The sequence below is a fragment of the Nycticebus coucang genome, chromosome 5 (genome assembly GCF_027406575.1).
Source record: "Nycticebus coucang isolate mNycCou1 chromosome 5, mNycCou1.pri, whole genome shotgun sequence".
In the NCBI taxonomy this organism is placed as follows: domain Eukaryota; kingdom Metazoa; phylum Chordata; class Mammalia; order Primates; family Lorisidae; genus Nycticebus; species Nycticebus coucang.
Genome location: NC_069784.1, coordinates 50721014 through 50736386, shown reverse-complemented (window position 1 = coordinate 50736386; position 15373 = coordinate 50721014). Strand labels below are relative to the sequence as shown.

Here is a 15373-nt window from a genome sequence, read left to right as displayed (position 1 = left end):
CTATAGATTTCTTTTTCCTGTTGCTAGACTTCAAATAAATGGAATTGCACATCACAAAGGATGTACTCCTTAAGACTTATTTCATTTAACATGTTTTTGAGATTCATCCATGTTGCATGTATCTGAGTTCATTCTTTTTAACTGCCAGTTAGTACTATATTGTATCAATATACTAAAATGCATTTAACCCATTTATGTCAGAAGTTCAAAGTTTTGAATTTTTTGCATGACTTTTTGACAAACTCCCAGCATGCCACTATCTGCAGTGATGATTAACTCTGCACCTGGTGATAACATGTACCCTTAGGAGGCAGACCACGTGTGAAAAGTCAGACCTCAGTGATGACCTTGCATAGTGGTATATAAATAACTCCTACATCACCATCATTTTAGTAATGGAATATGAGGCCTAACGGGGTTAATTGCACCTTTTTTTAAGTAAATATTCTTTTTTTCTTACCACAAAAGCAATACATACTGTAGAAAATTGTAGAAAACAAATGTGGAAAAAAAATATCCACAATTCCACTCTCCAGACATAACCACTACTAACAACTTAGTATATATTCCCTTTGGACATTACCTGAGCTTTAAAATTTGGAGGCTGTTAGTCAGATGTAAAATTCTATTAAGGAACAGAGAACAATACAAAGTATTATTCAGGGTTTGCTCCTGAAAGGCACTTTGTTTTATTAGGGTTTTCCCAACAGGAAAATGTGGCTTGCATTGATTGTCAAAGGTGAGACCCTGATTAATGTCTTAATTTGCACTTTAGGGATCCTTTAGTCCTTCTGTTCTTTAAGACAATACTGGGTACAAAAGGGTAAAGTCTTGGAAGGCAGTCTGTCCATCAGTCTGGGTGAGTGCAGAAACTCCTTGCCTTTCTACACATTACTATAGATTCCAGATTGTTGCTTAATTTCTCCTGACTTTGAAGTCTACATATCTAGAGGCAAGCAAAAATACTGAAAAACATCAGTTGTGGTATTACTTGGAACTCTATTTTACATTCTTGGTTTTAGGGTCAGAATATGCGTATTAGATGAAATTACATATGCAAAATTCTGTAGCCTACTAAACCCAAAGCTCTAAGGATTGCCCTTCTCTCGTTTACAATGGTGATTAAATAAGAGATCAATACAATCTATGTCTGCAGAGCCCCACAATGTTTTAAAATTACTTTAAAACATTCCATATTCCATTGTTGTATTAAAATAACAATATTATATACTATTAATGACCTAAACACTGTAAAGTGTTTCCCTAAAGTCATCTCATACAATCTGCAATAAGAAATTCGGGGTTTTATTATGAGCTCTCACAGAAGGCATTTAGATGTCTCCTAGGAGTACGGGCTTTGACCGGGTTCAGAAAAACTTAGATGTTGCTGGTCTTACAAAATAGTAAAATTTAGCATGATCTGAAGTGAGAAATATCCTGTTCTGAGGGACTTCAAGTGATTTCTGATTGCTTCTCTAGACTCGTGTCTGCAGGCCTCTCAAGCCAAGAAGATAATTCCTTACTATGCTCAGTGGTACCTGCATTCCACCCAGTCAGGGATCCGGCTTCCCTCCTCTTTGCGTGCATTCCAAGTTCCATACCCAAGATCAAGGGATTGACTTTTACAAGGTACTAAGAGAAGTCAGTGAAACTCCCAGCCCTAATTCTGAAGAGAGGAGCACTCCTCGCCGACACCCTGGGCTCCGCTCCGAGCAGCTCAGTCTTTCGTGCTGGCGTACGTCTACCCTCCCCACCCCTAAAATAAGGACGTAGTTTACCTGTGCCTGAAAAATAATTCGGTGATGGTAATCTATTCTCAGGTGGTTACATTCTTGAAAAAGCCCATTTCTCTTCTATTATCTTCAAAATCTTGGTTACCCAGATGCATTCCCATGGTTTTGCTGGACTCTTTCTCTGCTCTGTGCCGGTCTTGATTTGTTGCAGAGTGCAAGTCACCCAGGGATAAGCCTCCCTCCAACCCCCAACCTCGAGGGAGAAGCACTTAGCCTCTTTTCTGGACAGTCCTACTCTGCAGCAGAAGGGCAGAACCGAGCCTCCGCCCGGTCCGCGGGCTATCACCCTCCCCGACTTCCCAGGGCCTTCTAACCCAGCCCCGGGGAGGGAGGCGGGACGGCCGCAGGCGGGAGGAGGCGGCTGCAGCTGTACCTAGCGGCGCTGCCAGGCTGTTCCATCCAGCGTACGTGGCACTGCCCGAGGACACCGGGGAGGGGAGTCGGCTTTCTCCTCCCCACAAGGAGCCTGGTGACATCCGGGAGGGAGGTGGGAGGATCCTTGAGGGGATTAATGCGCCTTTTAGGTGAGCTCTCAGATGAAAGTGGCCTGGGTGTGCTCAGCGCCCTGCCAGCTCACCACTCCATACCCACTGTGAGCCGAGTCTGCGCCCACCGAGGGAAGCGGTGACTGGATTTGGGGCGAGGGGCCGCACCCGCAGTCCGCATGCGCAGAACCGGCCGCGGGGACTACAGCTCCCAGGGGAGCTTCGCGCAGGTCGCAGGCTCTGGGCCGCGGCGCCATTTTGAAATCTGATCCTCAGCCTCCGAGGTTCTGCGTGGGCTGCGGGCGGGCGCGGGCGCTCCGGGAACCCGGCCTGCCAGCTGGGGAGGGCGTTGAGGACGCGGCGTCTGGCGGGAGACACAGCTGTGGGGGACGTGGTAGGGCCCGAGCGCGGCCTGCGCCGCTGTCGCTCAGCATCCCCTGAGGAGTTTCCATGCCCGCGCGCTGCCTGAGGGGCGGGGCTTGCCGCGCTGGTACCCGGAGCCCGGCGCGCGGTGGTCGAGGTGCGCCCCTGCGAAGCGGGACTTGGTCCGGCTGTGCCAGGCGACCCCAGAGCACCGCTGCGGGAGCCCGGGCGCAGCCAACAGCCAGCGGGTGAGCACCCAGCTGCCGCCGGCGTCCCTGGGAAGTTCGGCACCCGCTAGCAGGGAAGATGAAAGAGATTTGCAGGATCTGTGCCCGGGAGCTGTGTGGAAACCAGCGGCGCTGGATCTTCCACACGGCGTCTAAGCTCAACCTCCAGGTTCTGCTTTCGCACGTCCTGGGCAAGGATGTCTCCCGCGATGGCAAAGCCGAGTTTGCTTGCAGCAAGTGTGCTTTCATGCTTGATCGGATCTATAGGTTCGACACCGTCATTGCCCGGATCGAAGCCCTTTCTATCGAACGCTTGCAGAAGCTGCTGCTGGAGAAAGATCGCCTCAAATTCTGCATCGCCAGTATGTATCGGAAGAACAACGATGACTCTGGCTCGGAGCCCAAGGCCGGGAACGGGACGGTTGACATGTCGGTCTTACCCGATGTGAGGTACTCTGCGCTGCTCCAGGAAGACTTTGCCTATTCAGGCTTTGAGTGCTGGGTAGAAAGTGAGGAGCAGATTCAGGAGCCACACAGCTGCCATGCTGCGGAAGGGTCTGGAAACCGGCCCAGGAGATGCCGTGGTTGTGCAGCTCTGCGGGTTGCTGATTCTGACTATGAAGCCATTTGTAAGGTGCCTAGAAAGGTGGCCCGAAGTATCACCTGTGGCCCTTCTAGCAGGTGGTCTACCAGCATTTGCACTGAAGAACCAGCGTTGTCTGAGGTTGGGCCGCCGGACTTAGCGAGCACGAAGGTACCCCCAGATGGAGAAAGCATGGAGGAAGAGACCCCGGGTTCTTCTGTGGAATCTCTGGACGCAGGTGTCCAGGCTAGTCCTCCACAACAGAAGGATGAGGAGACAGAGAGAAGTGCAAAGGAACTTGGAAAGTGTGACTCTTGTTCAGATGAACAGGCTCCACAGCATTTGTGTAATCACATGCTGGAGCTAGCTCTTAGCATGATTAAAGGTCTTGATTATAAGCCCATCCAGAGCCGCCGAGGGAGCAAACTTCCTATTCCTGTGAAATCCAGCCCACCTGGAGGCAAGCCTGGCCATATCGTGACCCATGGTGTTAGTTCCGGTTTCCAAAATAGGTCTTTGAAACCCCTTTACAGGACGCCCGTGAGTTATCCCTTGGAGATTTCAGACCTGCAGGAACTGTGGGATGATCTCTGTGAAGAATATTTGCCACTCCGGGTCCAGGTATACAAAATGGAGACAAAACGGTACCTTTTTGGTAATAACCAGGTGGTCTCAGGCTTCACATGATTTCTTTTTGGGTGGAGGCTAATAATGTTCTAGACTTAAGCAAATTAATTATTGAGTCCAATTATTGCACCTTTTGCTGTGTGCGATTTAGTAAATGTGCTTAATACTCAGATAATTTGCCTTTTGCAATCCTTTTTGTAACATTATCTGTTGACCTTCCCATTCATTATCAAAATATATGCCTTTTAACACAAAAAGATAGATTCACAATTCATTTTTATTCTATAAAAAGAAGACATTTAATCCCATTCCTGGTAGTAGAACGTTCCCTCTAACCTGCTTTTTTCCCCATTTTTGTTTTTGTTTTGTTTTTAGATTTATAGATGTTTTCTCCCACTGGCTTTTTGTAAGGGATTTAGTTTTCTAGTTTGTTCTCTCTATAGCATTCAGCCTTTCATCCTTAAAAGGCCTCAAAATGATTAGGGCATATGGTAAAGTTTTTGGGGAAATCTACTAATCCACCAAGAATGTATTACAACATCTGAGCAATATTGTAATTAGTAGATCACTTAAGGATTAATGACGACTTCCTCATAATAGAGACAGGGATTCAAGTGCAGTATAGTCACTAAAAATGTTAAGGTGACAACTCTTCACAGCTGTTTTGTCTACTGAGCACTACAGAAGATAATTTGATATTAGGAAAGGATTCACACATTCTTGGATGATAGAGTTTCATCCATCACACTTTTGAATTCTTAAGGATTGGAAGATGGCAGTTGATCATGTCTGCTCAATTGAATTCAAGCCAGCCTTTTAAATCCAGCCTATATATATATAGGGACCTGACAAATGCTGTTTTACTTCTGCAACAGTAAAGGCTAGATTCAGTTAACTTTGTGAAACATTCTGGCGTGTTCCACTTAATGCAGATTTTTTTTAGTGATACAAAGACAATCTAGAAGGCATTTTTGGAAACCCTGCAAAATTCCAGAAATTTTGAGGTTGATAAATTGTTGATTGTCATGTGAAATTTTTGAAAAGTAGTTCTATTATATATATAATTTATATCACAATAAAAACTTTGGGAGAAAATGGGAGAAAGTTCTAAAATTTACGCAAAATTATCAGAAACAGCATTTGTGAAAATGTTATGGAAAGTAAAATCACTGTGTTTTCACTTGTGTGAAATGTTAAATGTAGCATGCCTGTGACACTTGTGCACTTTTCTGTTTCCTCTTATTCTAGTGGAGCCTCGGCTGAATTTGGCCTTTCCAGAATTTCTGAGACTAGAGGTAGATGTTACTAATTAAACATGTTTTCACATAGGGATCTAAAAGTAGTCTGGGCAGGGTGACTGGGAAATAAACTTTTCCTCCCTTCAAATACATACGGCCAGTATTGTAGAATGTTACATAAACACTTAGAAAATTACAGGCAAACCAGGAGGAGTTTTTTCCTCCATATTTAAATTAAAATACTCTCTTTTGATGCTTTGACTCAGCAAAGTTTATAGTTGGGGAGGATTTTAAAAATCTTAGGTAGTCTCTCAGTTTAGATATATGGAAATCTCATGGTTTAAATAACAGCCCATTCAGAGCCGAAGATTTCCAACCATTCTCAGCCAAGGCACTTTAATTCTACACATAAACTACCTTGCCTAAAGTGGTGCCTAAGCCTAATTAAGTACTTATTTTAAACCAAGAGCCCTCTTTCTCTAACCTAAGGATTCTGAGGGATTATTGTTTGGGATTATGTGAAGAAAATTGTCATCTGTATGAGCACATGTAAACTATAGTAACTGTATCTTTACCAGTCTCTTTACTTCACAGAAATGTGGACATTAGAGCTTTAAAATAGTATTGTATGACCTTTCTTCTGTGACCTGGCTTACATTATTTACTTTTGCTAGAATAATAAAAATTAGGAGTAGGGATTAAAATAAACTCAGCTTCAATAAAGATAGTGTTTAGTTATTATGCCATTTTCTCTAATAATTTAGGATTTGGGGAAAATAGGAAGATAAAGTAGGTTCAATGTGTTTGTTAATAAAATGTGCATTTGGGACAGTTGATCTGTTGTTTAAATCTGGTTGACTTAAGATTCTTAAAAGCTATTGTGCTTTATGGTAAAACCAGTGCTAGGTGGGACAATGGCAGTCTGGCTTTTGTCTGCTTCTCTGAACAAATGTGCAAAGATTACAAATAATGGAAATTCTTATGGGTGGTTCTCTTTTTAATTTGTGAAACAAAAAGCTATGAAAGAAAAAAATTCATTTAAATTCTACAAATAGGAAGAAAAACTGTTATTCTACAGGGTGAGATTGTTCTGAAAGGTCGTTTTGATTCCTTTGTTTAATCCTCCACTTGCTGTATTTATACACTATTAAATATCAACTTCAGGATTCCTCTCAATTGCTTCCCCTCTTCTCCCTCTACCTCTCCTCCTCTCTTTTTCTTTCTTTCATCTTGCTTTCTTCTGTTAAAGTAAAAGCCCAAAAGTAGGGTTCTCCTGCTTACTGATTTTCTGATATTATGCAGTGATTTATTTGCCTGCTGTAGAATTTATGCCTGAGACCCCAAAGTTGTTCAGATATCTAAAGAAAGGTTTGAAGCCTTATTCTTGCTAATCATTTCTTCCTTTATTATCTGGTCCAAAACTGGAAAAGCTATGCTAGGAGGGGTGTGGTCCCTTAGTAAACAACCAATTCAGAGCACTCTGGCCCAAGTGCAGTTTCCCTTTCTATCTAAATTCAAAGAGCTGGAGATCTTCTCTCCAAACCGTGCAATGCCAGTGTCTGCTCTTTTGTGATTATGGTACATTTATCCCTTTCTCAGCTATATTAAGTAGATCAGGCCCTTTGGAAGGTGTGGCATTAGACACTGGTCAAAGATTAGACCTTTATTTTTATGCAGGTTGATGGTTCTTGTCTGTCGTCCTATTATTAGAAATAGGATAGAAAATTATAGCACGATGAGATCTATGACTCACTGCTGTGAGAACTAGAATGTGCCAAGAAAAATGCTGCTAACCCAGAAGATCTCAATTACTGTCCTTTAGCCTAAAGGTCTTACATTTGTATAGTATTAGGCCTGGAAGCAAATCTCTTCTGATGCTGGGAAGCATTTGTCCTAACTGTAAGTCAAAAGTGAATTTAAAATTATATTATCATTACATGATTTTATTAATAGTAGCTGATAGTCTGGAGAGTGACATTGATTCTACCAAACAGCTATTATTTCATGCACTACACTATCATAAGAGGGATTGGTTTACATACTTCATACATCACAACAATTCACTATCAGCTATGGACTCAGTGGAACTTGCTATGTGCTCTCTTGGCAGACTGTAAGAACATTTTTCTGAGATGTAAAATAATAAATTATTAAGAAAAAGAAGCATCTGGGCGGCATCTGTGGCTCAGTGGATAGGGCGCTGGCCCCATATACCGAGGGTGGTGGGCTCAAACCTTGGATCCTTTTCTAGATCTCACCTTGGACTTCTCTAAGTTTCCATTTCCTCATCTGTAAAATATGATTGGATCATGGCTCGTTTATAATGTTTCCTCCACAGTTCTAAGATTTTTTTGGTTTAAAGTGAATAAATATTATCACCTTCTCTGCTCTTTTACACTTGAAGTTATTTTTAAAAAAATTCTGCTTCTTATAGTTTAAATCTCAAAATATCTTACAGTAGATGTTATTGCTGCTTTACACTGAGGAAGGAAAAAGACAAGTTTCATAGAATATTTTATTAAGCAAATACTAAATTTATCAGAATTATAAATATCTATTAAAATAAGTTACCTCTAATGGTGTGACATAATTCACATTGCTTTAGGGGAAGGAATTATCTCAAATAATTTTTCTAGAAGTCATCACCTCCCTTCCCCCATTTAGTCCACTAGAAAGTCCTATAAACTGTGCTTTGAAAACATATTCAAATCCATCATTTCCCCCTTCACTACCACCACTGCAGCCAAGCCACTGTTAACCTTTTACTGCCCATCTGCAGCAGCCTTCTTACTAGTCTCTGCTGCTACTAGGGCTCCCCAACAACCCTTCCACTGCAGAGTGACCTTTTGAAAACTTGTCTGTTAAAAACACTGCAGTCTATTCTCATTTCAGTTAGAATGAAACCCAAGTTAATTAAGCCTGCTTTACTGAAGTGTGTGTGACCTGGCCTCTGCCCACTTTTCTACTTCTCATGTGTTACATATATCCCCCTTTCCCGTATGCCCTATGCTATCCAGCTAGCCAGCCACTAGCCTTAGGAAGTATTGAGCGCTTGAAATGTGGCTAGTCCAAATGGAGAGGTGCTTGTGAGTGTAAAATATACCTTGAATTTCAAAGACTCAGTATGAAAATTTATGTAAAGTTTCTCAATAATTTTTATATTATATGTTTATAATAGTATTTTGGATATATTGGGTTAGATAAAATGTTTACGTTTACCTTTTTTTTTTTTTTATCTTGTTCAATGAAGCTACTAGAAAATTAAAAATGGCATTTGCATGGCTCACATTTCTATTACAAAGTACTACTATGGCCACATAGGCCTTTCACTTTCCCAGGCTTATTTTCCATTAGCTGTTCCCTCTGCTCTGATTGTTCTGTTGCTGTTTGCAGGACTGGCTCCTTTTCATTAAGGTTTCCATTTAAATGCTGCCTCATACTTTCCTTTGATCAAGCAATTTAGAGTAGTTTAACCACCAATTTATCAAGCTTAACTGTTTTACTGCATAGGGCTTGCCACTGTCTGATACTGTGTACTTCCTTGTTTCTTTATTTTGTAGCTCCCCACTCCAACCCCTGTAAAATAGAAGCTTCAGGAGAGTAGAAACTTTGTCTTGTATGATACTTTATCTTTAGAACTATATGTAGCATTCAACAGATACATGTTGAGTGAATGGAAGGAAAAATATGCTATATGATAACTGATTTTAGTAATAGGTATGTTAAAAGCCAGTGGGTCATATTTATTCTCATTTCTAAGTAAGTAGTGCAGTCCAGCCTGTAGGGTAATATCAGAAATCTAGGTTCCTTTATGAGGAGCCAAATTGTCAGAACCTTTGCGATTATTTTTATTTTATCTTATTTATAATTGAGAATATTTCTTGGTACCTCTTCGATATTCTTGCCTTTTAGAATTTTGAGATTTTGACTTTTTCTGTAGTAAAGCCCAATTTTAGAAAAGACTACAGACTTAAAACCAGGCTAATAAAATATCCAGGTTTTCCAGTGGTAATCTCTGGTTATACCTTTTGCCTGAACACATTTTTTAATTGTACTCTTTCAACTCTTAATAAAGTAGTACATATGGTCACTCTACTTATAAAGATAATCCAAGCACACTGGGCCCAGTGGCTCATGCCCATAATCCTAGCTGTCTGGGAGACCAAGGTGGGGGGATCCCTTGAGGTCAGGAGTTCTGAGACCAGGTTGAGCCAAACGGAGACCCTGTCTCTAATAAAAATAGGAAAACTAGCCAGGTGTTGTGGTGAGTGCCTGTAGTCCCACCTATGCAGGTGACAGGGGCAGCAGAAGGATCACATGTACCCTGGAGTTTGAGGTTGCAGTGAGATGATGATGTCACTGGACTTGAGTCAGAGGATAGATCAGAGACTCTGTCTCAAAAAAAAAAAAAAAAAGCCTTCCTGCCACCTTCCCACAGAAAACCGCTCCGTGCAGGGTGCTTCTCACCCCCTCCCAAGGCAAATCGGCTGCCATGTGTTGACACAGGTAAAGCCCAATGCAGCCTGCAATGGTACCACATGGATAAGGGAGAAAGGGGTCCCATGAGGCCAGTGTGGCTTGCAAGTCTAGCCAGCAGCCTTCTGCCAGCTTGGGAGGAGGATCATGGATGGCATCATTGAGCAGGAGGAACAGCTTAATACCACACACTTCATGGCTGACAGCAGGATGGACTGGTATACGTTGGTCAACCCAGCACCCCAGTTTCAGAGCCTCAGGTGGTGGCCAGTGTGGTGCTGGCCATCCTGTACAGCAGGAGGAATGAGCAGGCACAGCAGCCACTGGACCCCAGCATCCTGCAGGAGTGAGGTACACCCCACTCCTGGCCCAATACCATACTGCTGTCAGAGGACCTGCTGTGCTTCTGGGTGATGGTGTGGCCTCAGACTGCTACAAGATGATGTTCATCAAGGACCAGTTTTCCACCAAAGACAGCTTCGAGTCCCTGATAGGAAGTTCATTGACCTCTTATCAGAAGACATCGAAATCCACATACTGTCCTAGGAGGATGGAGGACAAGTCCCAGGAGCTGGAGGTGCTGCTGAACTGGACGTGGGCCCTCTCCTCCAGAAGAGCTTCTCCTCTAGGATCCACTAATAAGTCAAACTTAAATGAAGATACACTTTGGAAAGCATTATGACAATATGTACTGATTTCTTTATTTTAAAAAGTATATGATCTAAAAGATTTTTAAGCAGATCTCACAGCTGAACACCAGTTTTACATCCTTAGACTGCAGAATGTCAGCTGTTTAAACAGCCAAACAACCAAGTTTTCATGAATACTTTAGTGGAGTTTATTATTTTTATTTTCCAGTTTTTATCACCATACACAGTGATAAATTTAGACAAATATGATTTTGTGTGCTGGTCCTGTGGTCTTTGTCACTGTGTGGAGGTGTTACGATTGTTATGGTGCTGTCAAACTTACACAGTTTTAATTTTAAGTGCTGATTTACATGGTACTTTCTTCCTGGAGAAATAAAATTTGCCTAAGGTTTTTCACACACACAAAAATGTTATTGGAAATCACCATTTTATATTGATTAGCCATATACTTTGATTGATTGTTCATTCTGCCTACACTGTCCAAGATCTGGCCTTCTTCTTAGAGCCAGGTTAAAGTTAGTGTCTTCCCAGAAGCCTTTCCTGTACTTGCAGCTGAAATGAATGTTTTTCTCTATATTTTCATGATGCAACTTCCTTCTCAGTAGACTGAGACTGGTGGGAGTCAGAACCATACTCTCATCAGCATTGTGTTCCTCACGGTGCCTCATGTATGCAAAGCATTTAATAGATGTTAGAGAAGTTGATGAAAAGCACCTGGGGGATAGAGAAGCTATTTCTTCTGAAATTTTTATGCTTGCAGTCAGTTGCTTGCAAAAAAGGATTTGCGGTAAGTAGTAACTCCACTGCTTGGAAGATAGTAATCAAAGTTTAAAAGTATAAGGGAAAGAAAAAATGAATAATAATGTTGCCTTTTTTCTCTTCCTAATGAATTTATATTCCTGAATGGAATGGAAGGAGTCATGGAGGGGTTAGATGGGATTCAATGAATTCCTAAAGTTTTATTTTAACATTTTTAGCTTATAATGATTGTTAGGTATAGTTCAATAAATTTATCATAGTCTGATCAATTGTCCCATATATAAATAATACGTATATTTTTTCCTCCTAGATAGTTTTAGTGAGTTGATTCTCTAGAAAACATATCACCCTCCCAGACCACTATGGATTATTTCTCCAGGTTTGTGCTATTAATCTACTCTAAATAGGCATATATATTTTACATTTATTTTTAACTTTTTAATTTTGAAATAGTTTTAAATCTATGGAGATATTGTAAGGGAAGTACCAGACCTCCCAAATATTATCAGTTGGTAATATTTGGCCACATTTGTCTTTTCACTCCCATTCTCCGTAAATGCACATTATTTAAAAAAATAATCTGAAACATTTGGGAATTAGTAGCAGATATTTTACCCCTTTACCTTAAATAGCACGTATTTTCTAAGGACATCTTTTTTATAACTACAAGTATAATTAACTAAATTTAGGAAGTTTAGTATCGATAAAGTACTATATCTATTATTAGTCCGTATTCAAAATCTGCCAACTTTTCCAGTGTAAGCAGGTATGTTGTAAGAAAGGTAATTGGAATATAACTTTTCATTTCTTAGGAATAGTTTAAGTTTAATCATATGCCTTTTCAATTCCCTTACTAAAAATGAGATAAATGCTTGGCCATTGTAAGGATTTCCTTTTTAAATTCCCTCCTCTTTAAACTCTGAATTATTTGCTGTAACTGAAGATGTAGTGTCTGTGTGAATTAGTGGGGAAAGATGGGATGAAGCTGAGCTAGGAAACATTGTAAGAATAAAGGTGAATTGGTGCTCTTAATATGGAACAGGCTTGTCTTCAGAACTTCAGACTGATAATTCGTGTAATAACTCTGGGTTTCTATATCTCCAGCAAAAGATGCCACAGACATTTGAAGATAAAAGTAAAATTTGTTGTTGGCTGTGTTTAGCTCAACTTTTGTCTTGCTGTTTTTTCCTAGCCCATGACTGAAGAGTTGCTCAAACAACAGCAGTTGAATTCAAATGAGACCACTATAACTCAACAGTCTGTGTCCGATTCCCACTTGGCAGAACTCCAGGAAAAAATCCAGCAAAGAGAAGCCAGCAGCAAGGTATGATCAATACTGTGCCTTGGGAGATGACAGGGTTTTCCGGAGGATGTGACTGGCTCTCATCTGAGTCAGTTAACCTTAGCAGGACATGGAAGATGAATTCTGTGCACTGCTGGTACTCTAGGGAATAATTCATTCAAAATTATAGTTCTTTCCTTTATTTTGCCTCCAGATTTTAGCTTACTCTGCACAAATCATAATTTCTAGTGCTTTTCAGATACGTGATTAAGAAGTGCATATAATCTTTAAAAGGAACCGAGATAGGAGATTTGTTTTTGATTTTAGCCTCACTTGTTACCCTGGGTTGACCAGGGGTTTTAGTGTCTGTGTAAGTTGCCACACTTTGTGATGCTGAACTTCTGGCCTTGTGTCCCCTTGTAATTTCCCGTCCTGTACTAGACAGCAGAAACTCCTTGGTATTTGTGTAAGGGATGTGCAGGTGATCCATGTGGATAGGTGCCTAGTGTAGCTGCTCTTGCAGAGAAGGCACAGTGCATGAGAATTGAGGCAATTGGGTACTGAAGGAAGTATTTCATTTTTATGGTTAGTTTGTCTTAGTGATTCACTTAGGACTTTAATGGTTACAGTATGTAGGGAAAAATAACAAGATAATTATTTCCTAAGAAATCTTTACCCTAGATACAAAGATTTTATGGTTGCATTCGAGGTTAAAAGGAATCATTGACCTAAAAAACTGCTTCTCTTTGCTGAATTCAGATTCTTCAAGAGAAACTTAATGAAGTGAGCTGTGAACTAAGGTTTGCTCAGGAGTCATCTCAGAAGCAAGATGGTGTAATCCAGAGTATCAAGGAAACTCTAAAAAGCAGGGAAAGTGAGGTAAAATATTTTGCAGTCTTATGAGGAAATAATTGGTCCTGTCAATGAAGACAAGTATTTTATGTTTTATAAAAATGGATATTGTCAGACTAACAGATCTTAACCTAGAACAAATGTAGCTTAACCTAAATTGGTATTTTGGAATAGTCCTGTTACTAAAATCTGTACAAGTGAGATAATGGGATTTATATTTAGTTGTTAATATGTTTGGTATTCCCTTTGTTTTCAGATCAAAGAATTGTACCAGGTGATTGAAGGGCAAAATGACACAATGGCTAAGCTTCAAGAAATACTGCACCAGAGCCAGCTTGGACAACTTCATGTACGTGAGGGCCACACAAAGGAGGAGAGTCCAGTGGGAGATGTGCCGTTCTCAGTTACAGTCTGGACTTGTCTTTTCACGTGTATATTCTTGCCCTCCTTATTTTGATTTCTACTCTCTTTTCAGAGCTCAGATGGTTCTTCTCCAGCTCAGCAGCAGGTAGCTGTGCTTGATCTTCAGAGTGCTTTATTCTGCAGCCAGCTAGAGATACAGAAGCTCCAGAATGGGGTACGACAGAAAGAACGCCAACTGGCTGATGCCAAAAGATGTGTGCAATTTGTAGAGGCTGCAGCACATGAGACAGAACAGCTGAAAGAGGCGACTTGGAAGCATAACCAGGTAAATCATTAACCATTCTGTAGCCCTAAATGCTGACTTTTCCCCTGTGATAACTTTTTAGCAGGACAGTTTGTATTGAACCCTCGAGTCATTTGTTCAATCATCGTAGGTCTCACGTTCTATGGTTTCAGTTACCTGTGGTCAGCTGTGCTTGCAAAATGTGAAGATATTTTGAGAAAGAGACCCCAGTTCCTTAAGTCTTATCATAGAATATTGTTATAGTACTTCTATTTTATTATTAGGCATCATTGTTAATCTTTTACTGTTCCTAACTTATAAATTAAACTTTATCATAAGTATGTGTATAGGAAAAAGCATAGCATTATATAGGTTCAGTCCTATTCAAGGTTTCAGACATCCACTGGGGGTCTTAGAACATTTCTTATGCGGATGACTGAGGCCTATTATATTGGATTGTGTTCTGGAACTATAGGATGAATTACACAGATTCCTTACTGTTTTAAGTTACTTATAATTTAGTATGAAAGAGTCACAGAAACTGAATTTCATTGTGGTAAACACTGAGAGGGATGTATGCTTAGGGTCCTATAGGAATAAGTAGGAGGGGCTGAGGAAGGGCGTCAGGGAAAGATTCTTGAAGGAGGAGATATCTAATATTACTCTTGAAGAATGGATAAATGTCAGCCAGACAGAAAAGTGGGGAAGAACAACCAAGATCAGGTAAAAGAAATGGTGCACACAATTAGCCATGGATTTTTTTGAAAAGCAAAATACGTAATTCTCAAGTGGTCCATTTATCTTGTTAGATTACAGCAACATTTAAAAGACCTTTTTTGTGGTCTCTTTTCTTAGGCTGTTTAACAGTCAGATTTGAAATGTAAGTTTTGAAGGCTCTCCCTGGTTTAATAGTTTAGAGATTAAATTTTGACCTTGACTTTTTTCTTTGAAGTATTAAAATTTCAGAGATCTTAGCAGGGATGGGGGTGGGAATAATTCTTAACTTTTTGTTATTTATTTATCTAAAGGAAACATTTTCTTAAGTTTTGTGTAGTTGATGAAAATATATGTTTTAAGGACTGTCTAAAGTAACATGGTTTAAAGATTACTTCTTTCATTATTAGAAAAATGTTATAATGGCAAATTAAGAAAGATGAATGATAGAGCATGAGTTCTTTAGAAAAGAGAATGACAGAAATAGTTCCTCTCTGAGCTTATTTTAAAGTAAAAGAGGTTTACAGTGGGAAAAGTCCCATTTAGTAGTTATGTAGATCTTCTATAAACCAAAAAATAAGTATTGAACTATAATATCAAATTTACTTCCTACCCCTATCCACAATTTTCATAATTTTCCACTTCCTACTGGATGCATGTATAATAATTTGTATAGCA

The 15373-nt window shown here is 40.3% G+C and overlaps 1 protein-coding gene across 14 annotated transcripts in view; it reads left to right on the top strand.

Annotated features, from left to right (window-relative positions):
* PDE4DIP (phosphodiesterase 4D interacting protein) overlaps positions 1–15373 on the top strand; it is a 291845-nt gene that overhangs the window by 183374 nt on the left and 93098 nt on the right. For 10 of the 14 annotated variants that reach the window (XM_053592792.1, XM_053592798.1, XM_053592791.1 and 7 more), the window contains exons 1-5: positions 2292–4072; positions 12394–12525; positions 13243–13362; positions 13592–13684; positions 13811–14023. In XM_053592792.1, the coding sequence (XP_053448767.1) occupies positions 2948–4072; positions 12394–12525; positions 13243–13362; positions 13592–13684; positions 13811–14023 (1683 nt within the window). In that variant the 5' untranslated portion in view covers positions 2292–2947. Of the gene's footprint in view, positions 1–2291; positions 4073–12393; positions 12526–13242; positions 13363–13591; positions 13685–13810; positions 14024–15373 lie in introns of those variants that run through there. The other 4 variants (XM_053592788.1, XM_053592787.1, XM_053592789.1 and 1 more) reach the window with 2 other exon arrangements.